Source organism: Carcharhinus amblyrhynchos, chromosome 31 (assembly GCF_965287045.1).
Source record: "Carcharhinus amblyrhynchos chromosome 31, sCarAmb.v2.hapA, whole genome shotgun sequence".
Classification (NCBI taxonomy): domain Eukaryota; kingdom Metazoa; phylum Chordata; class Chondrichthyes; order Carcharhiniformes; family Carcharhinidae; genus Carcharhinus; species Carcharhinus amblyrhynchos.
In genome coordinates this window covers 7,675,282-7,703,160 of record NC_137354.1, presented here as the reverse complement: position 1 = coordinate 7,703,160, position 27,879 = coordinate 7,675,282, and the positions used below count along the sequence as shown (strand labels likewise).

General features: G+C 47.7%; 1 protein-coding gene across 9 annotated transcripts in view; it reads left to right on the top strand.

Moving 5' to 3' along the window:
- LOC145360525 (PH and SEC7 domain-containing protein 1-like) overlaps positions 1-27,056 on the top strand; it is a 184,143-nt gene extending 157,087 nt beyond the window's left edge. For all 9 annotated transcript variants that reach the window (XM_080215789.1, XM_080215788.1, XM_080215782.1 and 6 more), the window contains 6 exons: positions 10,457-10,647; positions 14,399-14,469; positions 15,601-15,758; positions 17,436-17,580; positions 21,436-21,579; positions 22,982-27,056. In XM_080215789.1, coding sequence (XP_080071915.1) covers positions 10,457-10,647; positions 14,399-14,469; positions 15,601-15,758; positions 17,436-17,580; positions 21,436-21,579; positions 22,982-23,224 — 952 coding nt within the window. In that variant the 3' untranslated portion in view covers positions 23,225-27,056. The remainder of the gene's footprint in view (positions 1-10,456; positions 10,648-14,398; positions 14,470-15,600; positions 15,759-17,435; positions 17,581-21,435; positions 21,580-22,981) is intronic.
- Positions 27,057-27,879: the final 823 nt, after the last annotated feature.

The window sequence follows — 27,879 nt, the reverse complement described above, 5'->3', positions numbered from 1 at the left end:
TGGAAGAGGGTTTGCCCCCTGATTCCCATTGGCCCCAGTTATGCTGGGCACCTTGATGCCACACTTGACCTTGATATCAAGGGCATTCTCACCTCACCTCTGGAGTTCGGCTCTATTGACTGTGTTTGGGCCAAGGCAGTAATGAGGTCAGGAGCTGGGTGACCCTGGCAGAACCCAGACTGAGCATCAGTGAGCAGGTTGAGTAAGTAGCGCTTGATAGCATTGTTGATAACCCCTTCTCTTACCTTCCTGATGATTGAGAGTGGTCTGATGGGACAGTAACTGGCTGGGTGGGATTTGCGTTTTGTGTAAAGGACACACCTGGGCAATTTTCCACACTGCTGAGTAAAGTCAATGTTGTTACTATAGTGGAACAGCTTGATACGGCAGGTTCTGGAGAACAAACCTTCAGTACTATTGCTGGAATGTTGCAGTATCTTCAGCCATTTCCTGACATCACATGGAGTGAGTCAAATTGGCTGGAGGTGCCATAGTGGTGCCACCTATTATGGATCATCTACTCAGTACATCTGGCTGTTGTGAATGTTTTAGCCTTGTCCTTTGTACCGATGCGCTGGAGTTCTCCATCACTGAGGACGGGGGTATTTTTGGAGTCTCTTCCGCAAATTAGTAGTTGAATTGTCCATCACCATTCACAGGATTAAGGAGCTTAGATCTCATCCATTGGTTGTGGAATCGCTTAGCTTTGTCTATCACTTGCTGCTTCTGCTATTTGGCACGCAAGTAGTCCTGTGTTGTAGCTTCACCAGGTTGACACCACATTTCCAGATATGCCTGGTATCATAGAACCCCTGCAGTGTAGAAGAAGGCCATTTGACCCATCGAGTCTGCACCAACCACAAGGCCCTATCCCCAAAACCCTATGCATTTACCTCAGCTAGTCCCCCGACACTCAGGGGTAATTTGGCACAGCCAATCAACCTAACACATCTTTGGAGTGTGGGAGGAAATTGGAGCACCAGGAGGAAACCCATGCAAACACGGGGAGAATGTGCAAACTCCACACAGACAGTGACCCAAGCCGGGAATCGAACCTGGGTCTCTGGCGCTGTGAGATGGCAAGGCGCTGTGAGATGGCAGTGCTAACCACTGTACTGTCATGGTGCAAGTGGTGCTGATCCCCGCACACCTTCCCTCACCTTTCATTGAACCAGGTTATGGTCAAGTACAAGTTGGCTGCTGCTGATGGCCCACAGTGTCTGATGGTTGCCCAGTCTTTTGTGGAGGGTATCCTCCATGTGAAGAGGCGATTGGTCTCCATAGGGACAATGTGGCAGTCACTCCTACCGATGCCGTCATGGACAGATGTATCTACAACCGGAAGGTTGGTGAGGCGGCGGCCTGCCAAATGTGTTTTTCTTTCTTATTGGTTCCCCCGTCACCATAGACTCAGTCAAGGTATTAAACGTGAAAGCTCTCTCAGGCTCAGGATCCTTTTTAATAAACCACTCGCTGTTTGCTCTTGTGTGTCTCTTCCACCCTTGAGCAGGTTCCCAGCTGTTTCATTATTCTGTACGTCATAACGCCTTCCCTGTTTATTTCAGTCACTCAGTCACCGTCAGATGCAGCGCAGCATCACATGTAATTATCTAATTACTTTTCGCGGCTCAGTCTTATGGATTCCAGCTCTGGAATTTTAATAAACCAGGAGCATTCGAGAGTCTGGCCTACTAGGACGTCCTGAAGCCTGTGTTGTCAAGGTGACTGGGAGCTGCGAGCTGTGGACTGTGGGCAGCTGCTGAGCAGAGAATATTAATGCAGAAAAATAATTTATTGCCAAATAATAAATATTACTGAGATTCTTGTTGTCAGTATGAAGGCTGATTCATCAATAAATGATCCAATTTATTATCTTCCCCTTGACTCCTGGAGAAACTATTATTGGCATTTCAAATGTGATCTGTATTAGGATAAGGAACAAAGTACAATACTGGAAAAGGCCCTTTGGCCCTCCAAGTCCATGCCGATCATAATGCCCTAACTAAACTTAAGAAGGCATACGGTGTCTTGGCGTTTATTGGTAGGGGGATTGAATTTAGGAGTCGCAGCGTCATGATGCAACTGTACACAACTCTGGTGCGGCCGCACTTGGAGTACTGTGTGCAGTTCTGGTCCCCACATTACAGGAAGGATGTAGAGGCTTTGGAGAGGGTGCAGAGGAGGTTTACCAGGATGTTGCCTGGTATGGAGGGGAGATCCTATGAGGAGAGACTGAGAGATTTGGGGTTGTTTTCGCTGGAAAGAAGGCAGCTAAGAGGGGACCTTATTGAAACATATAAGATGATTAGAGGTTTAGACAGGGTAGATAGTGATAGCCTTTTTCCTCTGATGGAGAAATCTAGCATGAGGGGGCACGACTTTAAATTAAGAGGGGGTAGTTATAGGACTGATGTCAGGGGTAGGTTCTTTACCCAGAGGGTGGTGAGGGACTGGAATGCCCTGCCAGCTGCAGTTGTAAATGCGCCTAGTTTAAGAGATCTGTGGATAGGTTTATGGACGAAATGGGATTGGTTTAGATTAGTGGGTTAGTGTTGTTTTTTTTTTAAAAGCTGGTCGGCGCAACATCGTGGGCCGAAGGGCCTGTTCTGCGCTGTAATGTTCTATGTTCTATGTTCTAAATTTAAAAAATCTTTTTGCCCTTACTCGGTCTGTATCTCTCTATTCCTCCCTATTCATGTACCCATCCAGATGCCTCTTAAATGTTGCTAATGTGCCTGCTTCCATCACCTCCTCTAGCAGCGGGTTCCAGGCACCCGCCACTCTCTGTGTGAAAAGCTTATCTCCCTTAAACATTTTCCCTCTCACCTTGAACCTATGCCCTCTAGTAATTGACTCTTCCACCCTTGGGAAAAAGCCTCTGACTATCCACCCTGACTCTGCCACTCATCATTTTGTCGACCTCTGTCAGATCTCTTTCTAGTGAAAACAATCCGAGTTTATCCAACCTCTCCTGAGAGTCAATGCCCTTGAGACCAGGCAGCATCCTGGTGAACTCCCTCCAAAGCTTCCACATTCTTCTGGTGAGCAGAACTGCACGCAGTAAGGACAGGACATTGGTTAGAATCATACAGCACAAGTGAAAGGCCATGCGACTCATTGTGTTTCAACGAGCTCCTTGAGAGATCTACCTAATCAGCTCCGCTCCCCTGCTGTGTGCCTTTAACCTTGACAAATTTCCCCTTCAAATATCCACCCAGTTTTCTTGAGGAAGTTGTTATTAAATCTGCTTTCTCCACCCTTTCAGGCAGTACATTTCAGATCGGGATCTGTCACATTTAGAAAATATTCTCTTTGTGTCCTTTTGGTTCCTTTGCCATTTTCTTTAAATCTGTATTGTCTGCCTATATTGTGACTTTTCTACCAGTGGAGATAACCTTTACATATCTGCTTACTTTTGGACATCTCTGTCGCAAAATACAGCATGGAAACAGGCCTTTCAGCCCAACCAGTCCATGCTGACCATGGTGCCTTCCCAGCTAGTCCCAACTGCTTGCGTTTGGCCCATATCCCCCTAATCCTTTCCCACCCATGTACTTATCCAAATCCTTTTAAATGTTGCAATTGTCCCTGCCTCAACCAGTTTCTCTGGCAGCTCATTCCATATACATCCCACCCTCTGCATGAAGAAGTTGCCCCTCGGGTCCCTTTCAAATCTTTCCCCTCTCACCTTAAACGTAGGCCGTCTAGTTTTCAATTCCCCTTCACTGGGAAAAGACTATCCTATCTATGCCCCTCATGATTTTATACGCCTCAATATGATCATCCCTCATTCTCCTACATTCCAAGGAATTAAGTCCTAGCCTGGCCAACTGCTCCCTATAACTCAGGCCTACCCATCCTGGCAACATCCGCATAGCTTGCACTTGTTATCAATGTCTTTCCTGTAACAGGGTGACCAAAACTAGACACAGTGCTCCAAGTGTGGCCTCACCAATGACCTATACAACTGTAACACAATGTCCCAACTCCTATACTCAATGCCCTGACTGATGAAGGCCAGTGTGTTAACCCTGTCCATCTGTGAACGCACACGGCTTCTCTTATTGCCACATAACTGAATATAAAAAGAATGTACAACAGTGCGGATGTGGGAAATCTGAAATAATAAGAAAAGAATGTTAGCGATGCCCCAGCAGATCAGGCCGTATCCGTGGAGATCAAGAGTTAACAGTTGAGGTCTAATCTGCTCTGATGGCGCTGTTAACAGCACAAGGCCAGGGGCAGATGTGCCTCGCTGCAGTCAACAGACCGTGCGTTGGGCATTAAGTAAACACTCACAACCTCTGGGAGATGGAAGGCACAGGTTGTCACTTTTCAGATAGGAATTATAATTAGCAGCACACCTCACTGGAAATCTAGCCTCGAGTCTCCAAACAGTGTGTGGGTTGGGGGAGGGAGAATGATGTGTACATATGAAGTGTTAAGTTTGTTTAGCTCTTGTTTGTTTCACTCTGGTTGTTTTGGATGCTATCAGATTTTCCTGATCTCAAACGCCTTGGGGGCTTGTTATATTCTGTTGTTGCCGTTGTCACCCCCTCTTTCCCTCCCCCGTCTCTCACCCCCCTCCCCCAGGGGAAACAAATATGTTTGAAGTTTGAGAGAGAGTTAACTTAACCCTCAAGGGTGCAGCCAGTAAGGTGAACTGTTTGAGTGGTTCTATGATACATCTCCTTTGATTTTGATTTGATTTGATTTGATTTGATTTGATTTATTATTGTCATATGTATTGGTATACAGTGAAAAGTATTGTTTCTTGCACACATATACAAAGCATACTGTTCATAGAGAAGGAAAGGAGAGAGTGCAGAATATAGTGTTATGGCCATAGCTAGGCTGCAGAGAAAGATCAACTTAATGTAAGGTAGATCCATTCAAAATTCTGAAGCAGCAGAGAAAAAGCTGTTCTTGAGTCGGTTGGTACATGACCTCAGACTTTTGGATCTTTTTCCTGATGAAATAAGGTGGAAGAGAGAATGTCTGGGGTGTGTGGGGTCCTTAATTATACTGGCTGCTTTGCCGAGGCAGTGGGAAGTGTAGACAGAGTCAATGGATGGGAGGGTGGTTTGCGTGATGGACTGGGCTACATTCACGCCTTTTGTAGTTTCTTGCAGTCTTGGTCAGAGCAGGAGCCCATACCAAGCTGTGATACAACCGGAAAGAATGTTTTCTATGCTGCATCTGTAAAAGTTGGTGAGAGTCGTAGCAGACATACCAAATTTTGCTTCGTCTTTTGAGAAAGTAGAGGCCAGATTATTGGTGACCTTATCAAATACTTGGATCAATCCAGAGTTGTTCAGGCTGTTACGTTGTTGGCCATGGCTCAGTTGACAGTGCGCTTGTCTGTGAGTTAGACGGTTGTGCGTTCAAATCCCACTCCAGGCACCGGAACATCAAATCTAAGCTGATATCCCAGTGCAGTGCGCAGGGAATGCCACACTGTCAGAGGTTCTGTTTCTTTGACTAGAATCTTAAGCCGAGGCCCTCCTCTTGGTTGATGAGGAAGACCCCCGTGGGTGAGGAGAAGTGGAGTTATTCCCAATATTTAGCCCTTAACCAACATTAGTAAAATACACAGTTCATGTTGCCTGGGCTGGAGTGCCTCAGCTATGAAGAGAGGGGTTGTTTTCCTGAGAACAGAGAAGGCTGAGGCGGGGACCAGACTGAGATGTATAAAATTATGACAGACATAGATAGAGTTGATAGAAAGGAATTTTTGCCTCTCGTAAAGGGGTTGATAACCAGGGGGCGCAGATTTAAGATAAGGGGCAGGAGATTTAGTGGGGATTTGAGAAAAACCTTTTCCACCCAGAAGGTGATGGGAATCTGGAACTCGCTGCCTGAAAGGCTGGTGGGGGCGGGGGAACCCTCTCAGTTAAGAAACATTTAAATTGAGCACTTGAAATATCATAGCATACAAGGCTACAGACCAAGGGCTGGAAAATGGGATTAAATAGATGGGTGCTTAATGGCCGGCACAGATACAATGGGCCAAAGGGCCTCTTTAGGTGCTGTAAGACTCTAAAACAAGTAGCATTATTACGAGAAGAGAAACTGTAGTTTGGAGATTTGAGTCAATTGGGAGTGCAACACTACATAAGAACATAAGAACATAAGAAATAGGAGCAGGAGTAGGCCAACTAGCCCTTCGAGCCTGCCCTGCCATTCAATAAGATCATGGCTGATCTGTCGTGGCTCAGTTCCACATTCCCGCCCTCTCCCCATAACCCTTAATCCCCTCTCTCATCAAAAAACCCATCAACCCGCGTCTTAAAAATATTTAGCGAGGCAGCCTCCACCACTTCAACGGGCAGAGAATTCCAGAGATTCACCACCCTTTGAGTGAAGAAGTTCCTTCTCAACTCCGTTCTAAACCGCCCCCCCCCTTTATCTTGAGGCTGTGCCCCCTAGTCCTACTATCCTTTCTGAGCGGGAAGAGTCTCTCCACCTCTATCCTATCCATCCCATTCATCATCTTATACGTCTCAATGAGATCTCCCCTCATTCTTCTAAACTCTAACGAGTACAAGCCTAATCTATTCAGCCTCTCCTCATAGCTCAACCCCCTCAACTCCGGCATCAGCCTAGTAAACCTCCTCTGCACTCCCTCCAAGGCTAAAATATCCTTGCGTAAGTACGGCGCCCAAAACTGCACACAGTACTCTAGCTGCGGCCTCACCAATGCCCTATACAGCCGCAGCAAGACCTCCCTACTTTTATATTCAATCCCCCTCGCGATGAAGGCCAGCATCCCATTCGCCTTCCTGACCACCTGCTGCACCTGCAAGCTGGGTTTTTGCGACTCATGCACAAGGACCCCGAGGTCCCTCTGCACCGTCTGCATGCTGCAGTTTTTCTCCACGTAAGTAATAATCCTTCCTACCATTATTCCTACCAAAGTGGACCACCTCACACTTGCCAACATTAAATTCCATTTGCCATTTCCTGGCCCATTCGCCCAGCCTATCTAGATCCTTCTGTAGACTCTCCCCACCCTCCGCACAATTTGCCTTTCCACCAATTTTGGTGTCATTAGCAAATTTCGACACCCTACACTCGGTTCCCTCCTCCAGATCATCTATATAAATGGTAAATACAACACTATGAAAGTTTCCATCAATGAGTAACTGATTATGAGAATTATTTGGGTAACGTGCACATACCTTGCAGCCCAGTGGTTAGCACTGCTGCCTCACGGTGCCATGGACGCGGGTTCGATTCCCGGCTTAGGTCACTGTCTGTGTGGAGTCTGCGCATTCTCACCACGTCTGCGTGGGTTTCCTCCGGGTGCTCCAGTTTTCTCCCACTGTCCGAAAGACCAGCTGGTTAGGTGCTTTGGGCCGTGTTAAGTTCTCCCTCAGTGTACCCGAACAGGCGCTGGAGTGTGGCGACTAGGGGATTTTCACAGTAACTTCATTGCAGTGTTAATGTAAGCCTATTTGTGACACAAATAAACTTAAAACTGAAAGACAGTGAAATCAGGAATGGCTCCCTACATTGGTATTGTGGTTTTAATGGAAGTGTGTATTTGAGTTGTGCCCTAACCCAATACAGGGACTGACTAACCTCACTCCCAATTTGTGAAGGGTGCATTCTTCCCAAGGTGGGTCATTTGGCTAACTTCCTCTCCTGTGCTAACTTTTTAATGAAGGACGGAAAGACTGATACAATTATCAAAATCAGAATGTCAGCAAAAGTGTACACTTTTCTACAACAGCTAATTGGGAGGTTAATCAACCTTGAGATAGTTGGATCTGTGCATAAAAGCTTTTAACTGGATGTTGAAACAGAAATGTGTACTTTCAAAGGTTCAGGAAGCACAACTTTTCAATTAGATTTTCTTATTTTAGCTTTGTACTGTTAATTGCATTGATTTTGCAGTCAGTCCTGTGAGAATTCTCTTCACATATCTGTGATTATCTGCTGTGAGATTTATTGCAGCTGTGTTCTTCACGGGGTACCAGGTCTGATTTTAAAAAAAGACAAAATCTTTTTATATAAAAAAAGTAGGATTGAGCGATGTGGTGTTTGGCTAAGCGTGGCGCCTTTCAGTAACGACAGGCCTGAATCCTAGGCCTCAATGTCAAAAGCTCCTTCAGAATTGCCTGACTTATAAAGACAGGCCCTGCTCAACGTCATCAACAAGCCAATTTGAATACTAGAAATACAGAGGTGACAGGAAGAGGAAGAGAGAGTGAGAGAAAATGAGAGGATGCTGAAACAGAGAAAAAAATCAGAAATTAAATGGAGTGACTGAGTGTGAGACAGTGTTTAAGGGAGATCTCTCTGGTTGTCTGCAGTGATTGATAATCTCTGGAAATGTCACTGATCCCCACTTCCATTGAACACCCATGGGGCTATTGCTACAGCTTAGCAAATATTTTTTGATCCCTGTTTTTCCCACATCCTAAAATATAGGCCTCAAAATGAGACATCAGGGTGCTGGTCTGCACACATTCAGGAGTGTGGCTACTTGGAGGCTATTGTTACTGGTTTATCAATCCAAGAGGCCTAGATTAATGAACGGGTTTGATTCCTGGCTTGGATAATTGACTGTGCGAAGTCTGCAAGCTCTCCCCGTGTCTGTGTGGGTGTCTTCCCACAGTCCAAAAGACGTACTGGTTAGTAGCATTGGCTAAATTTTCCCTCAGTGTACCCGAACAGGTGCCAGAGTGTGGCACTAGGGGATTTTCACAGTAACTTCACTGCACTGTTAATGTAAACCTACTTGTGACACCGATGAACAAAATAAATAATTATAGAATCCCTAAAGTCCAGAAGGAGGCCATTCGGCCCATCGCACGTTCACCAATAACAATCCCACCCAGGCCCTATCCTTGTAAATCCACGCATTCACCCTGCTAATTCACTGACACTAAGGGGTAATTTAGCATGGCCAATCCACCTAAACTTTGGATGGCAAGACTTGAAATTCCACCACAGCATCTGGGGAATTCAGATTCAATTAATTAATATTGAAATATAGCGTTTTAAAAAATCGGTAATGGTGACTAGACAACTTCTGAATTATTTGGTTCACTGATGCCCTTTAGGGAAGGAAATCCACTGGATTTACCTGGTCTGGCCCACATGTGACTCCAGACCCACAGCAATGTAGTTGACTCTTAACTGCCCTGGCAAGCCAACCGTGTTCAAGAAGGTAGCTCACCACAGCCTTCTCAAGGGCAATTAGGGGTGGCTGGCCTTGTCAGTAATGTGAATAAATAAAATAAAACACTTACAAGGGGACACATTGTGAGACCCTGGCATTCTGCTGCATCTCAACATGCAGTAAGAAGTCTCACAACACCAGGTTAAAGTCCAACGGGTTTATTTGGTAGCAAATGCCACTAGCTTTCGGGGCTGTACCCCTTTGTCAGGTGAGTGGGGAGTTCTGATCACAAACAGGGTGTATGAAGACACACACTCAGTTTACAGAATACTGATTAGAATGCGAGTCTTTACAGCTAATCAAGTCTTAAAGGTGCAGACAGTGTGAGGGGAGATAGCATTAAGCATAGGTTAAAGAGATGTGTATTGTCTCCAGGCAGGACTGTAAGTGAGATGTTGCAAGCCCAGGCAAGTCATGGGGGTGACAAATAGTGTGACATGAATCCAAGATCCCGGTTGAGGCCGTCCTCGTGTGTGCGGAACTTGGCTTCCCAGAGTCGGAAAGGTGTGCTGGTTAGGTGCAATTACCTAACTGTGTGTGAGTTACCCCTTAGTGTCAACATGCAGCCCAGAGTCACCATTGGGTAAATGATGGGCAGTTTCCTCTGTGACTACTTGATGTAAGCTGGATGTGTGGGAGGCCTGAGCAGTTATGGAGGCCCCCTCCCCGTCCTTTGAAACTGACTGAAACTGACCAAGGCCAGAGTTTGATGCCCTCCTCCTCCCCCTCCCGTCTTCCCCGTGACCCCACCAGCAGGTTCTGAGGCTGGTATGGAGAGTAAAATTGCATGGACGGAATTCCTACGGTGATCCCTCCTCTCCAACCCAGGCACACTTCTATGGTGTGGGCAGATCATAGATTGGCAACCTGCCCATGCCCCTATCAGTGCCCTTAAGTGCCCCCCCCCCCGTTACTACTCATGGACCTTTTCCCATGCACAGCTTCAAATTTTGGACTGGCCTTCATCTCCCTGACACTTTTTAGCACGGCCAATCCACCTAACCTGCACATCTTTGGAGTGTGGGAGGAAACTGGAGCACCCGGAGGAAACCCACACAGTCACGGGGAGAATTCCACACAAACTGCAACCCAAGCTGGGATTTGAACCTGGGCCCCTGACGCTGTGAGGCAGCAGTGCTAACCACTGTGCCACCATGCCATCCAATGACTAATCATTGATTTAACCACAGGAGAGGTGACTTGTGTCACGGTGGCTCCATCACTGTTTAGAGGTGAGAGTTTATTTGGTTTTCTTTTTCTCCTCAGCAATGAGGAGGAGCTGCGGAAGTCTCTGTCCGAACTGGCTGACGAAAGAACGGACCCCAGCCTGAAGGCTATGAACAGGATTAGTAGTGGCAGCAACCCCTTCTTGGACATCGTGCAAGATCCCAACGCAGCCACCTACAAACATGGCTTCCTGGTGCGCAAGGTTCACGCAGATTCCGATGGGAAGAAAAGTAAGTGTCATCAACCCAGCTGTATGTTGTTTGAATATTGCCATGGAAACAGAAAGGTTACCTGTAATGTCATGTACCTGATTCACTCCTGTACCATCCAGGGGCGAGATAACCATTTCCTAAAAGAGAAATACCATTGTCCAAAATATTGGTCAAAGTGCCAAGTGAAGACCATGACCTTTGTCGCCATTGAGCAACTAAGGGGTTTCCAAGCTTCTGAGCTTTGCTTTCTCTTCCCCGCTCGGAGACACCTCAAACCAGTGATGTGAGGAATCCAGCCAGAGGGAGAACAACAGGTTACAAAGATCAAAGAAAATTACAGCACAGGAACAGGCCCTTCGGCCCTCCAAGCCTGCACCAACTGTGCTTCCCAACTGAACTAAAACACCCTACCCTTCCGGGGATCATATCCCTCTGTTCCCATCCTATCCATGTATTTGTCAAGACGCCCCTTAAAACTCACTATTGTATCTGCTTCCCCCCGCAGGAAGTTTCAGCAAGTCTAGCTTTAGACTCCCCTACCTTTGGGAGAAGATATTGGCATTCTAGCTGATCTATGTCTCACGTTATTTTATAGACCTCTATAAGATCACCCCTCAGCCTCCTAAGCTCCAGAGAAAAAAGTCCCAGTCTATCCAGCCTCTCCTTATAACTCAAACCACCAAGCCCTGGTAGCATGCTAGTAAATTTTTTCTGCACTCTTTCTAGTTTAATAATATCCTTTCTACAACAGGGTGACTAGAACTGTACACAGTATTCCAAGAGTGGCCTTACCAATGCCTTGTACAACTTCAACTCCTGTACTCAACGTTCTGATCAATGAAACCAAGCATGCCGAATGCGTTCTTCACCACTCTGTCCACCTATGACTCCACTTTCAAGGAGCTATGAACATGTAACCCTAAATCTCTTTTTTCTATAACTCTCTCTGATGCCCTACCATTAACTGAATAAGTTCTGCATTGGTTCAATCAATCAAAATGCATCACCTCACATTTGTCTAAATTAAACTCCATCTGCCATCCGTCAGTCCACTGGCCCAATTGATCAAGATCCCGTTGCAATCGGAGATAACCTATTTCACTGTCCACTATGCCACCAATCTTGGTGTCATGCAAACTTACTAACCATGCCTTAGTCTGAGATAACTGCTCCAGAGTAACAATAATGAGCTCCTGGTGGGCGATTAGAATTTATGTCCATAAGTGTTTTGTGCAGGAGGATCCTACAAAGTGACTTGGCCCTTTCTGACTAGATGACCCGCACAATCTGGACCATCACCAGGTATTCTTTGACAGTGTTTGATACCAAGCTTGATGTTTGGAACAGCTTTTTGCTGCATTCTATCATTGCTCTCAGATTTTATCCAAGGCTGACTCATCACCGGGGCCTTCCTTCGTCATAAGGGAATAGGGTGGCACGGTGGTTAGCTCTGTTCCTCACAGCGCCAGGGACCTGTACTCGATTCTGGCCTCGGGTGACATTGTGGAGTTTGCACGTTCTCCCCATGTCTGCACGGGTTCCCTCCGGGCACTCCGGTTTTCTCCCACACTCCAGAGATGTGCAGATTAGATGGATTGGCCTCGCTATGTTTTCCCTTAGTGTCTAAAGATATGCAGATTAGGTGGATTGGCATGCTAAATTGTCCCTTAGTGTCTAAAGATGTTCAGGTTATGGGGATCGGCCATGGTAAATTGTCCCTTAGTGTTGTGAAATGTGCAGGTTTGGTGGATTGACCATGGTAATTGTGTGGGGTTGCAGGGACAGGGAGAGGGAACAGACCTTAGTACGATATTTTGTCAGAGAGTCAGTGCAGCCTTGATGGGCCAAATGGCCTCCTTCTGCACTGTAGGGATTCTATAATTCTATGAATATCCCGATGATTCACACTAACTTTCCAAGTTTATTGCTTGGGATTATGTCTCTCTGCTGGAGGTTCAGATTGAAAGTTAGATAATTAGTGATCTGAGTTCTTAACGGGTTTGATGCGTTGGATGATGTGCAGGTGTTTGGACTTGTGGGAAGAGCAATACCACAGGGGACAAATATGACGTAGCCATGAATAAATCCAGGTAAGGAATTCAGGAGAAATGTCTTTGTTCCCAGCGAGAAGGGAGAATGTGGAACTCTGTGCGCACAGAGTGGTTGAGGTGAAAAGCAGAGATGCATTAAAGGGGAATCTAGATAAATACATGAGGGAGAAAGGAGTAGAAGGTTCTTTAGAGTGTTAGGTGAATGTCACTAGGCTAGTGATGATGTCCTGGCCTCACAGGTTCAAATCCTACCATGGCAGCTGGTGGAATTTAAACTCAATTAATAAAATCTGGAACTAAAAGCTATTCTCATTAATTTATCATTAAAAACCCATCTGACTCACTAAGGTCACGGAATCATAGAATCCCTACAGTGCAGAAGGAGGCCGTTCGGCCCATCGAGTCTGCACCGACCACAATCCCACCCAGGCCCCATCCCTGTGACCTTACATATTTACCCTGCTAATCCCCCTGACACTAAGACAATTTAGCATGGCCAGTCAACCTAACCCGCACATCTTTGGAGTGTGGGAGGAAACCAGAGCACCCGGAGGAAACCCACGTGGACACAGGGGAAAAATTCAAACTCCACACAGAAGGTGACCCAAGCCGGGAATCGAACCCGGGTCCCTGGCACTGTGAGACAGCAGTGCTAAGCACTGTGCCACCTCGCCACCCAGTGTCCTTGAGGGAAGGAATATATTTTGTACACCAGGGAGTTTCTTGCACTGGCATCTCTTCCCATCTCTATGCCATTAATTCCAGCAGCCCCCCTGCGCATTATTGTTATCAAGCTGTTATGAGAAAGGGTATTGTTAAACTAGAAAGTGAGCAGAAAAGATTTACTAGAATGCTACTGGAACTTGATGGTTTGAGTTACAAGGAGAGACTGGATAGACTGGGACTTTTTTCTTTGGAGTGTAGGAGGCTAAGGGCTGATTTTATTGAGGTCTATAAATAATGAGGAGCATAGTTCAGCTAGATAGTCAATATCTTTTCCCAAAGGTAGGGGAGTCTAAAACTAGAGGGCATAGGTTTAAGGTGAGAGGGGAGAGATACAAAAGGGTCTAGAGGGGCAATTTTTTCACACAGAGGGTGGTGAGTGTCTGGAATGAGCTGCCAGAGGTAGTAGTAGAGGCGGGTACAATTTTGTCTTTTAAAAAGCATTTAGGCAGTTACATGGGTAAGATGGGTATAGAGGGATATGGGGTAAATGTGGGCAATTGGGACTAGCTTAGTGATTAAAAACTGGATGGCATGGACGAGTTGGGCTGAAGGGCCTGTTTCCATGCTGTAAACCTCTTTGACTCTATGAACTCCACCAATCCGGGCGCAGCAGTTGGGTTGGTTCCGAGTTGATTCTGAGCAAGTCAAACTGAGTAGACAGTAGGGAGTAAATCCTGGGAAGTGGAAGTGGTTTTCCAACTCCGTCGGTCTGTAAGGTCACAGCAGCTGCGCACCACACGCCACGCCCTGCCCGCGGTTCCCCCAGAGCCAAGGTGGACCACACCCTCGCAGTGTGTGGAGGGTGCACGTCACTTAAAGAATGGGAAAGCTACAGGTAGGCCAGCTATCTTTATTCTCAGACACGAGTTCCCCAGTTGTTGCTAAACTTGGCCCAATTCCTGGATGATTGTCGGCTCAGCCATTGAAGGTTCCTGTCGCTTAAAGACTCTGTGATGAACAGTGCGTCACTCTGTTGATATCTTTCCCCACAGCTCCCCGAGGGAGGCGAGGCTGGAAGACCTTCTACGCTGTGTTAAAAGGAATGATCCTCTACTTACAAAAGGTTTGATTTTTGCGTCGGGTATTTTGGTTGAATGGAGGAATTTATCACAACACTCAGTGACTTTTTATAGATTTCTCCAGTTTGGTTCCTGATGGCGGCTCTAACTGTTCAGAACCCTGGTGTCATATTTGACGCCAAGCTGAGTTTTTGACCCCACGCCCACATGAAACCTGAATGTCTCCACCTCTGTGACGTGGACAGACTCTACCCCTGTCTCAGTTCATCAGCTTAACCATTCTCAAAGTGTGGGGTTTGGAAGGAGGAATGAAGGCAGAGACTATTTTCTAAATGGGGAAGTGCTTAGGAAATCAGAAACACAAAAGGACTTGGGAATCATTGTTCAAGATTCTCTTCAGGCTAACATACAAGTTCACTCAGCAGTTAGGAAGGCAAATGCAATGTTAGCATTCATATCAAGAGGGCTAGAATATAAGAATTGGGATGTACTTCTGAGGCTGTATAAGGTTCTGGTCAGACCCCATTTGGAGTATTGTGAGCAGTTTTTGGCCCCATATCTAAGGAAGGTTGTGTTGGCTTTGGAAAGAGTCCAGAGGAGGTTGACAAGAATAAACCCTGGAATGAAAAGCTTGTCATATGAGGAACAGTTGAGGACTCGTTGGAGTTTAGAAGGATGAGGGGGGATCTTATTGAAACTTACAGGACGCTGTGAGGCCTGGATAGAGTGGACATGGAGAGGATGTTTCCGCAGGCAAGCGTACTGGCCACCTCTGGAAGAACCAAAGACCCAGTGAAGATGGCGACAGGCAGCAATCGATTGTGTCTTTGCCCAATACTCACACGTCTACCTCCTTTCTAAGGGAACGAGGATTAAAAGACCCTGCCCCAAGCTTATTGTACCTTCACTTCCTCGGCTTCTGGTTTTTAACAAGCATTTCCCGAGCTGTACACTCAAAAAATATCTGCAACTAGTCAAACATTTTGAAATGCAGACATGAGCCAATCACATCAACAAATTGCCCAGCAGATCATTCTTTTATGGTATTGGTTGTGAGGCGGAAGCGGGTAGAGAGCGTGAGGAGATGGTTACCAGGAGAACGTTGCGATTTTCTTTGTAGATTCTGAGGTCTGAAGGACATGCTGATTAATTCCTCGCTCTTTTGTTTGTAACAGGATGAGTACAAGTCTGACAAGCAGCTGTCAGAGGAAGACCTGAAGAACGCCATCAGCATCCACCACTCCCTGGCTGTGCGAGCGAGCGACTACAGCAAGAAGCCCAACGTCTTCTACCTAAAGACGGCTGATTGGAGAATATTTCTGCTCCAGGCGCCGTGAGTGACTGGTCTTTATAATACCGAGTAAATCCCTGGCACCACACACAGGCTGCGCTAAAGGGGTAGGGTACAAATCAATCACTCCATGTCTGATCGAAAGATAAACCTCGTCCTTTTGGTTTCAATCTCCGTTGAAGTTGACATCAAAGAGGGCCAGTTAAGGAAAAAAAGACACAAATAATTGAAAAATAGAAACTAAATTAATCTCCATCAGAGACTTCTGAGAAGCGGCAATGCAAAGGGAGGCTTGGGGAGAGCGAATCAAAGATCCTAAGGGCCGTATGTAACGTGGGTAAATAACTTGGCATAAATCCCAATCCCCGGGAAACACAGACACGGATGGAAACTCACAAACCTGATGGTGGATGGACAGCTTCGGCTGAAATATTTTATGCAGAGGGCAGTGGATATTTGGAGTTCAGACGAATGAGGGGAGGTGTCAAAGAGACTTGTAAAATTCTAAAAGGACTAGACAGGGTAGATGCAGGGAGGATGTTCCCGATGGTGGGGGGAGTCCAGAACCAGGGGGTCACAGTCTGAGGATTCGGGGCAGACCATTTAGGATGGAGTGAGGAGACATTTCTTCACCCAAAGAGTGGTGAGCCTGTGGAATTCATTACCACAGGAAGTAGTTGATGTCAAAACATTGAATATATTTAAGAGGCGGCTGGATATAGTGCTTGGGGTGAATGGAATTAAAAGTTATGGGGAGAAAGCAGGATTAGGCTATTGAGTTGGATGATCAGCCATGATCATGATAAATGGTGGAGCAGACTCAAAGGGCTGAATGGCCTCCTCTTGCTCCTGTCTTCTGTGTTTCTATATTTCGATGGCGGGTGGTCTTGCGGTGCAGAGTCGCCACCTCTGGCTCAGAAGCTTTGGGTTCAATTCCCACTTCAGGACTTGGTGGTGAGGTGGGATCATAACATGGTCAAACAGGTTATCAGCCTGTCAGTCTTTCCAATGCACCTGATGGCAGGCTGGTAAAGAGTGGGAGAGTTTCCTAGTTAGCCACAGTGCAGAAAGCAACGGCAAACCTGTGTAGTGCTTTGCATAATCGTGGAGCGGTCCATGGTCACCATGGGTGTGGTATCTGAAGAGGGTGGTGTTTATTAGATACGGGGCTCATGCTGTATGGAAACATGCGAGTGAGCTGGATGATAGTTGGGCAGAAATTGGTGATCAGGTATATTGGTGTGTTAAAATTGGCCTCAGTGATCATTTCTTCCCTGCTCCTTCCTGTACTAATGTGCTGGGACACCTCATCCAGGGATTAGACCAGAGACAGAGGAGTGGGATTAAAGTAGACGTGTACTGTGGTGAAAGAACAAAAATGATGGGCTGAATGGCCTACTCCTGTGCTCAAATATTCTATAATTCTTCCTCTTTTCTTTGAAAGAAGGAGTGAATGATTTTTGTGAGAGATGGGGAGCTGGTAAATGAGCCAGGTTGTAGATACAGGTGTTGGGCATCAATCTCTTTGCTATTTGTAGTGAAATCCACACACAGGGAACTCATTCATGTTTTCCATTGCACCTTGGACACCCTGTCACCTCACACTGACGCCATGGTAATCTAATAGGGTTAGGATCGATCTGCCTCACAGTTTTCCTCTGACGGTCCCGGATTTTGCTGCCTGTTCCTCACCCGTCTGTCCGGTTTCTTTCCCATCAGGAACGCAGAGCTGATGCAATCCTGGATCACCCGGATAAACCTGGTGTCGGCCATGTTCTCGGCACCCCCTTTCCCGGCAGCCATCGGCTCCCAGAAGAAGTTCAGCCGGCCCCTGCTGCCCACCACACTGACCAGGCTGTCTCTGGTGAGTGATCTGTGCCTCGTTACAACCCGTGATGAAGGATGTGTAATATTGCCACAACTGCAAATACCTCTGTTACAAGGGATTGAAACTAAAGGTCAATGTAAGGGGAGATGGTGGTACCGTCACTGTGGTAGTAATCCAGAGGCCCAGGCTAAATGCCGCAGGCCACACAGGTTCAAATCCCACCGCGACAGCTGGTGGAATTTAAATTCAATTATTTTGTTTGGGATTGAAAGTTAGTTTCAGCACTGATGACTATGAAACAATCATTGATTGTTGTAAAACCCATCTGGTTCGCTAACGTCCTTTAAGAAAGGAAATCTGCTGCCCTTACTTGGTCTGGCCTACATGTGACTCCAGACCCACAGTTGGCTCTTAATTACCCTCTGGAAAGGCCACTCAGTTCAAGGGCAGTTAGGGATGGGCAACAAATACTGGTCTTGTGGACAACCCAAATCTAATGAAAGAATAAAGAGAAAGTTGGTAGTCAAATGGTGTGGGAGTGGTAGCGTGGCCCCTTAAAGGGGGCGTTCCTTGAGGGTCATGTGGTTGGGCCAGGCCCTATGCAATCCTGAGGCAGAAAGCTGAACCAATTGAGTACGAAGGTACATTTCCCGGGTTGGAAAGGATTAACAGGTGGGGCCAGGGAGTAGTGTACCATTGCACAGTTATTCAATCGGGCCCTATTGTACATGTAGTTAATCATTGCATTATAAGACCATAAGATATAGGAGCAGAATTAGGTCACTCGGCCCATCGAGTCTGCTCCATCATTCAATCATGCCTGATATTTTTCTCATCCCCATTCTCCTGCCCTTTCCCCATAAACTCTGGTCCCCTTATTGATCAAGAACCCATCTATCTCTGTCTTAGAGACACTCAATGAGCCTTCTGTGGCAAAGAGTTCCACAGATTCACCACTCTCTGGTTGAAGAAATTCCTCCTCATCTCCGTTCTAAAGGATTGTCCCTTTAGCCTGAGGTTATGCCCTTTGGTTCTAGTTTTTCCAGCTAGTGGAAACATCCTCTCCAGGTCCACTCTATCCAGGCCTCACAGTATCCTGTAAGTTTCAATAAGATCCCTCCTCATCCTTGTAAACTCCAACAAGTACAGACCCAGAGTCCTCAACCGTTCCTCATATGACAAGCTCTTCATTCCAGGGACCATTCTTGTGAACCTCCTCCGGACCCTTTCCAAGGCCGGCACATCCTTCCTTAGGCATGGAGCCCAAAACTGCCCACAGTACTCCAAATGGGGTTTGACCAGAGCCTTATACGGCCTCAGAAGTACATCCCTGCTCTTGTATTCTAACCCTCTCGATATGAATGCTAACATTGCATTTGCCTTTCTAACTGCCGACTGAACCTGCATGTTAACCTTAAGAGAATCTTGAAAACGGACTCCCAAGTCCCTTTCTGTTTCTGATTCCCTTAGCATTCCCCCATTTAGAAAATAGTCTCTGCCTCTATTCCTCCTTCCAAAGTGCATAACCTCACACTTTTCCACATTGTATTCCATCTGCCACTTCTTTGCCCGCTCTCCTAACCTGTCCAAGTCCTTCTGCAGCCCCCCCCGCTTCCTCAATACTACCTGTTCCTCTGCTTTTCCTTTGTGCAATCTGCAAGCTTAACAACAGTTCCTCCCTCCAATTCGTTAACGTATATTGTGAAAAGTTGTGGTCCCAGCACCGACCCCTGAGGTACACCACTAATCACCAGCTACCATCCTGAAAAAGACCTCTTTATCCCCACTCTCTGCCTTCTGCCAGTCAGCCAATCCTCTATCCATGCCAGGATCTTACCCTTAACACCATGGGCTCTGAACAGTCTCCTGTGCGGCACCTTGTCAATGGCCTTCTGGAATTCTAAATAAATCACTAAATAAATAAGCATTGGCAGTGAAACCTTTCTGTTCTGAAGCCTCATCGAGTTGCCCTCGATTTATTACAGTAGTTTGCCCCAGTTCCACAGAATTGTAATTTGAGGCCTGTACCAATGCTGTTACGTGATGGACAGCCATTGGCTGAGGTAGGTGAAGGCAGCTGGCAGACATGGTAAAATGGACATTGGCTCAATCCATGGGTACTCATTATAACGCTCTCTCAGTGACTCAACTGGTAAAATAATGGGCTCAGTGTGGACCAGCATGAGACCCACCTTCAACTAATCAAACATATTCCTTCTTGGGAGCACCCTTCACAATTTCAGGATGTCCTGAGCTGCTCTTAAAGCCATTGTTAAAGTTTATTTATTAGTCAGTAGTAGGCTTATATTAATGCTGTAGTGAAGTTACTGTGAAAATCCCATGGTTGCCTCATTCAGGCGCCTGTTTGGGTACACTGAGGGAGAATTTAGTATGGCCAATGCACCTAACCAGCATCTCTTTCAGACTGTGGGAGCACCCCCATGCAGACACTGGGAGAACGTGCAAACTCCACACAGACAGTGACCCAAGCCGGGAATCGAACCCAGGTCCTTAGTGATATGAGACATGATATGCTAACCACTGTGCCACCATGCTACCCTTGTGAAGTATGGTCAACAAAGTGGGAAACACCACAACCAAGCGCCACAAGCCCCAGAGTGATAATGACCAGATGATCTGTTTTGGTGATGTTGCTGAGGGAGAGAAGGGGGCCAAGACTCCAGGGGTGACTTCCCTGCTGTTTTTCAAAAAAGTGTCCTGGGGTCTTTGACATGTACTCAATGGGGCTGGCTGGGCCTCAGTTTTAACATTACGTCTGAAAGACAAACCACTGACACTGCAGCACTCCCTCAGTACTCCATGGGACTGTCAGCCTAAGAGTATTTGTTGAAGGCTCTGGAGTGGGTCTTGAACCCACAATCAAGAGTACAACTGAGTCACAGCTCCCTTATGTCCATGTTAGTTTTGGCAGTGTAATGGCACTCTCTGCTGGCTGGAAGAGGGTAGAGCAGGCATTCACATTTGTACATCAACTGACAGTGGGCAGCAATCTCAGTTGATTTAAAGTTTATTTATTAGTGTCACAAGTAGGCTTATATTAACACTGCAATGAAGTTACTGAGAAAATCCCCCCAGTCGTCACACTCCAGTGCCTGTTTGGGTACACTGAGATGGATTTTAGCATGGCCAGTGCACCCTAACCAGCACGCCTTTCAGACTGTGGGAGGAAACCGGAGCACCCGGAGGAAACCCACACAGACATGGGGAGAATGTGCAAACTCCACACACAGTCAGTGATCCAAGCTGGGAATTGAACCTGGGTACTTGGAGCTGTGAGGCAGTAGTGCTGACCACTCTGCAACCCAAGATCGATAACCTGTAGTTTGGGGCGGCACGGTGGCACAGTGGGTTAGCACTGCTGCCTCACAGCACCAGGCACCAGGGTTTGATTTCCGACTTGAGTGACTGTGCGGAGTCTGCATGCTCTCCCCGTGTCTGTGTGGGTGTTGTCTGGGTGCTCTAGTCTCCTCCCACAGTTCAAAAATGTGCGGGTTAGGTTGATTGGCCATGCTGAATTGCTGCTTAGTTTTAGGGGGATGTCAGGGGGGAGTGAGTCGGGTAAATATATGGGGATAGGGCCTGGGTGGGATTGTTGTCAATGCAGGTTTGATGGGCTGAATGGCCTCCTTCTGCACTGTAGGTATCCTATGAATGAGGCCAAATGTGGAAATTCAATTCCTGACCTGCCTTTGGGCAAAACGCATGTAGGACGGAATCGGAAGACTGAGCAGAATGGACAAGGGTCACATCAGTTTGTTACTTGGTACGAGGCGGTGGTGGGGCGGGGGGTGGGGGGTGGAGGGGGGGAGGGGAGAGGGGGGTTAAAAGTCCATTTGGGTTTTTATTAACTTCTCTGTCTGAACTTTGCAGGAGGAACAGATAAAGGCTCACGATACCAGACTCAAAACGATGACGGTGGACCTGACTGAGCATCAGTCCTACCCTCCCGACAAGAAAGTGAAAGGCAAAGAGCTGGAGGAATACAGACAGAAGGAGGAATACCTGGAATTTGAGGTGAGCACGGGGACAGTTTCACCGCAGAAACCAGGCCAACGCGTGAGAAACCTGCTGATCCCAGGAGGCTTCACCCAACACTGACTGTGTGGAAGTATCTGTTGCTATGGAGGCATATGTGGCAGCCATTTTGTCCTTGGCAAGAGCCCGCGTACAGCAACGGAATGAGTCAACCACTGACGGGCTGAATGGCCTCCTTCTGTGCTCTATCACTCTGTGAGCCGCTGCAGTTTGTTAAATAAATGTTCATTCAGGGCAACAGCAGCCCCCAGCTCCTCTTTGAGTAGAAACATAGAAACTAGAAGCAGGAGGAGGCCACCCAGCCCTTCGAGACTGCTCCACCATTCATTATGATCATGGCTGATCATCAAATTCAGCATCCTGATTCCCCCCCCCGATATCCCTTTAGCCCAAGAGCTATATCTAATTTCTTCTTGAAATCACACAATAGGGAATAAGGAATTCCTGGTGAGTGTGACGGGGGCCTCTTAACACCTGGATGAATGAGGGTCCCTTCTGTGGGGAGAAAACTGACCTCGACAACATTGGATGCAGATTTTATCCCCCCGCTCAGCACCTCAAAATGTTAGATCTCTTTATAGCAGAGACAGGCCACTCTATCTATGACAGCGTTTGCGAGCCTTCCAGCCTTGCTCTGTTAACAGGTTGGGATGGCATGGTGGCACAGTGGTTAGCACTGCTGCCTCACAGAGCCAGGGACCTGGGTTCAATTCTGGCTTTGGGTCTGTGTGGGGTTTGCACGTTCTCCCCGTGTCTGCGTCGGTTTCCTCTGGTTTCCTCCCACGGCCCAAGGATGTGTGGGTTAGGTTGATTGGTCATGCTGAAATGATCCTAGTGTCAGGGGAACTAGCAGGATAAATGTGTAGGGTTAAGGAATTGGGCCTGGGTGGGATTGTGGTTGGTGCAGACTTGACGGGCCAAATGGCCTCCTTCAGCACTGTAGGGATTCTACCCCTTACTCCCTCGTGCATTTAACTAGCTGCCCCTTCAATGAATCTATGCTGTTTTAACTCAACCATTCCCTGTGGCAGCGAGTCCCACATTCTCACCACTCCCTGGATCAGGAACTGAGTTCAATATTGGATTTGGCCGTGACTATTTTCTATTTATGGCCCTGGTTTAGGAGCCGCGTAACAGGTGGAAGCATCTTCTCTAAGCCAGACATAACCCTAGCCGGGAATCGAACCGGGGTCCCTGACATTGTGGGGCAGCAGTGCTAACAACCATGGTGCCCACTGGTGGGCCGAATGGCCTCCTTCTGTGCTCCATCGTACTGTGAGCCCTGGTGGGGTTGTGGAGGATGCAGACTCGATGGGCTGAATGGCCTCCCTAGGGATTCTGTGATTCTACATACTGAAGCTTTGTGCTTTGTGTCCAATAGAAAATGAGGTTCAGCACCTACGTCTCGCTGCTCCGCGCCAAGGCGAAGGCCGCGACGGACGACCTGGACAAGTTTGAGTCCGCCCTGTTTGACAGCGCCGAGAGCGAAGGGAATGGCTTGACGAAATCCCGCTCCAGTCCGTCCCTCAACCAGGAGCAGCCGGTCATCACCATCCGGGTCAAACGGAACACCTCGGAGCGCCGGAGTTACCGGCACGCCACCAACACCAAGCACAAGCTATAACACGCCCGAGCTTTGCACCGAGACTGGCTAGCATGCTGTGCATTCGGCTACGACTCCGGACTTTAGTGTAGTGCCAGTGGGTAGCTGCTCACCACGGTTGGCGCATGCGAGGTTCAAGGACGTTGCAGAAGTGGTTCTCCTCCCCATCCCCCACCGCCCTCACACCTCCCCCTCCCCCCACCCCACCCCACCCCCCAGGACTGAAACACAGGGCTTGAGATACAGGCACCAGGGCCACGATAACTGTGACATTCAAGGGCAGTGGGCCTGTACACAGGGAGGAACCATGTCTGCACCTGCCAGGCCCGACGAGACAAGCCACCAAACAGACCCTGGGATCGACTTGAACTTTTCCCCTTCCGGATCCTCAGCCTCGGTTCCTCCTCCTGCGGCAGCCTGTTCTTCTCCCTCGAGCAGGTGAGAGGTAGGGGCATGCCCTCGGCCAGCGAGGAGTGGCGCGCCACGCCAGCTGCTGTCACCCCACGCGGCAGCTGTATAAACCCGTAGCTCGTTTAGTGTAGGGCAGCGTTCGGGAGCAGGCCCGGGGGCCGGCTAAGCCTATTGGCGGATCCCGGTTTGCAATTCTGCGTTGTGGTGGGACCTGCGACTGGATCCCTCGATTACACCAACTGAGTTTAAGGAGTCGGGGGTTCCTCGCTGCCGCGGCATTGCTGACAGTGACGTCCACGTCAGTGACGGGCTAATTCTACCGTAGCAGACGTAGTAGATACTTTATTTATGTCGTGTGTCTCTCTTTCCCCTTCATCCAGCTGTTTGCACCCGCTTTACATTCCTCATCTCCTCCCTACCCATCCCATGTCCATAAATGTTAAATTATTCAACACTAAACATCAGAATCAGTTCAATGTATATTTCATTAGATTCGTCCTGACGGAATGAATCGTATAGACTGTTGCTAACAATTCTCTTAGTATACGTGACAATGTTACGCTGTTTACCTAGGCAGATGGGAAGCCGGTATATATCCGGCATATATCTGGTGATTTTAAATGCCCCTTGTTCTAGTTGGGAGGATTGACGTTAAGGTCAGGAAGTCAACAGCAATCTAATAGATTCCAGATCACGGAGCCAAGCCTGGTTACAGGCTAGATCTGAACTTTGTACGAGGGTGTGAGAGACTGGAAGAGGGACAGGCCTATTCTCCCACTCAAGGACAATAAACATTGACTGAACTCGATGTACCCATACCATTGTCCCACATCCCTGTGGCTCTATCACCCTCCATTTCAAGTTGATCTGGCATCGCTCGCCATTTGCGGAGAGGAGTTTCGACCTTCTCCCCATTTTTATTTCTGAGACTTGGATTTTTGTTTTAGAAGTTCATCGATGGGATGTGGGCGTCATTGGGTGGGCCAGCGTTTTTATTGCCCCCCCCCAACTCCCTAATTGCCCTTGGTTGGCTCAGCCACTTCAGAGGGACGTTTAAGAGCCAGCCATGTTGCTGTGGGTCTGGAGTCACAGAGAAGGGGAGAACTGTTAGACTGCAGTGTACCAGCTTAGTTTGCACCCTCTCACAAGAGTCCAGATCTACACCACAGAGTCTTCCCTCCCCTCAGTGCTGCTAGGCTGTGTTTTGTTTTGACAAAGTGGGGTTTTCTTTGGAACCTTGTGTCCCGTCAGACTAAGGGTTTTCAGTGCTGACCTGATCCTCCAGTTGTAAGGTATGATGGAAGGTAGTGGGCAGGATTTGGGGGAGGAGATGTGGGGTGGTGTTTAGTGGGGTGGGAAGGAGCTTTAATTTTCTCTGAGAAGGGGGCTAGGGTTAGGTGAGCTGAGTGGCTTCCCTCAGATGATCCGGGAATTCTCCCACAGGCCGAGTGGGGCAATCTCTCGCAGTGTGACAGTGGAAACTCTCCTACAGATCCCCTGTAGTGCAAAAGTAGGCCATTCGGCCCACCTAGTCTGCACCGACCACAATCACACTCTATCCCCATAACCCTAGGAATTTACCCTGCTAGTCCCCCTGACACTAAGGGTCAATTTAGCGTGGCCAATCCACTAACTCGCACATCTTTGGACAGTGGGAGGAAACCGGAGCACCTGGAGGAAACCCACACAGACACGGGGAGAATGTGCAAACTCCACACAAAGTGACCCAAGCCGGGAATCGAACCCGGGTCTCCGGCGCTGTGAGGCAGCAGTGCTAACCCACCGTGTTGGCGTACAGTTGCTCGATTGCAAGCATTTGCTCGGGTGGACCTATCAGAGACGGGATAAAGTGTGTGGACGGTCCTGGTTGGTTCGGCCTCCAAGGCCAACTCTCAGCTTGTTTATTCACGTACACGTTACTCAGTGAAGCTGGATTTGAATAGCATTTCCCTACAGTGCAGGATATCTTGGACCACGGACTTAGTGTTGTGTGATACCAGCAAACAAATACTGAGAGTGTTTGCATCAAATTTGCCACTCTAATGATAATGGCCCACGTGAAATGAGATAAGCAGATTAACACCCGGGGTTCAAGAAGTCACGGATGGGGTGAGCTTTGGGAAGAGTTACAATGCACTCTTTGATGGTTTATGAGCCCGTGACCCAGAATAGAGTTTGAAGTTGAGTTAAGTTCACTGTGGATTTCTCGCCAGCTCACAAACAAGAATTATCCACATGAAGGCACTTGAATTAATATCAAAATCTCAAACCTCAGGACTGATTACACTTCCAGCCAGAGGCACAGAATGAAGGGAACGTTAGAGCAACAAGTTGGCCTGTCGTCAAACTCTGTATCACAAAGGGCTGATTCTCCCTGAATGTTAACCCTTGAGCTTGTCTTTATTCCCAGTTCCTCGGGGAGGTGAACGATGGGGGTCGGGTCCTTTCACTTTTGGGAGCTCTGGAGTCAAGAGCGGAGAGAATTGTTGGCGATGGGTGCCTTAGCGAGATGATGAGTTAGCAGGCTGTCCTTTCGCCTCCAATCTAGCGCAGAAAAACATTTGCTCATTCTCTTGGCCAGCAGGGGAAGTTAGCTGAAATAACACTTGCATTTGTATAGCGCCTTTTTAATGCGGTGAAGTATCCCGAGGCCACTCACAGGAGCGTCATAAAACAGTTACAGCAAACCACGTGAGGAGGTGTTGGGTCAGCTGACCTGTAAACTTGGTCAAGGGGTGAAAGGAGGGCGGAAAGAGGGGATTCCAGAGCTTGGGGCCCAGGCAGCTGGAGGCACTGCTACCATCGGTGAAGTGATTTAACTCAGGGATACTCCAGGGGATCGGAATTAGAGCGGTGTGGATATCTCGGGAGGCTGTAGAGATCACGGAGATAGGGAAAGGGGTGAGACCACGGAGGGATTTGAAACCAGGGATGCCATTGCGGATCTGCGGGCACTGGGCCGATAGGGGAAAGGAGACTTGTTAAGAGAGGGGTGGCGGCGACTTGGTGGATCTCAGGCTCACAGAGGGGACAGGGTGGGTGAGAAGATGGGAGTGCACTGGAAAAGTTCATGTTCTAAAGTGGTCAATGAGGGAGGCGGGAGGTTGGGTGATAGGCAGGTGGGTGTGGGCAGCCTTGGTGATGTTCCAAAGTGAAAAAGAGACACCCGGCAGTAGGAGTGTGAAAGCAAATTGTAAAAAGTTCAAGATGGCCAGCAGATGAGGTAATGTTCGGAGAAGGGAAGTTGGCCAATGTTTCAGGTTGGTATTGAGGAAGATTTGTATCTCAAACTCATACTGGGTTTAAATGAAATCTGTGCCAGATGGCCCAAACCCAATTTCTTCAATTAGCCCAGTTACCTTCATTCATCAGATGCTGGAATCTGAAACAAAACCAGAAAAATGCTGGAAAATCTCAGTGGGTCTGGCAGCATCTGTGGAGAGGGAATAGAACCAACGATTCAAGTCTGGATGACCCTTGGCCAGAGCCCTGACAAAGGGTCATCCAGACTCGAAATGTTGGCTGTATTCTCTCTCCACAGATGCTGTCAGACCCGCTGAGATTTTCCAGCATTTTTCTGCTTTTTTGTGACCTTCATTCAGCACCGCCCCTGGCAGTCTGGACCAGAGAGGCTGCGGACACACTCACCAGAACATTGGGCATCACTCTGGCCCTGATGTTGTTCGAAGGTCACTCACCTGATGAAGGAGCAGCGCTCCGAAAGCTCATGATTCCAAATAAGCCTGTTGGACTTTAACCTGGTGTTGTGAGACTTCTTAAGAGGGTCAGGGTTAAGGTGTCACTGTTGGGAGGATGGATAGGGGGCGAAACTCTGGATGTGACCCACATTTGAAGTTTACATTGCGCGCAAAGTGGAGAAGGATTGCCTTGTTGAACGCTGACATCCTCCCGTAGTAATGAGAACTAAGAAAGATCACACAGACCGTTCATGAATTCCACAAGTGGACTATGAAAGCCAGTCAAACTGGTGACCTCATCCATTACCCTGAAGGGAACGGCTACCATTTTATGTCTTCAAGATATGACTTTTAAGAAAAACTTAAATCAAGGAAACTCTTAAATGTTAATAGTTATTTAAAGATGACAAAACTATTGTAAAACTCAAGGAATACTGTTCAATAAACAGATGTTACATTTAAGGTTAAGTGCCCGTGTCATCCTTTTGGAGGGTATTACCTATAACCTGGTCCGAGTTTCCGTTACGGATGGTTGGGAAAGTGGAGGTGAATTACAGGGTTTTTTTG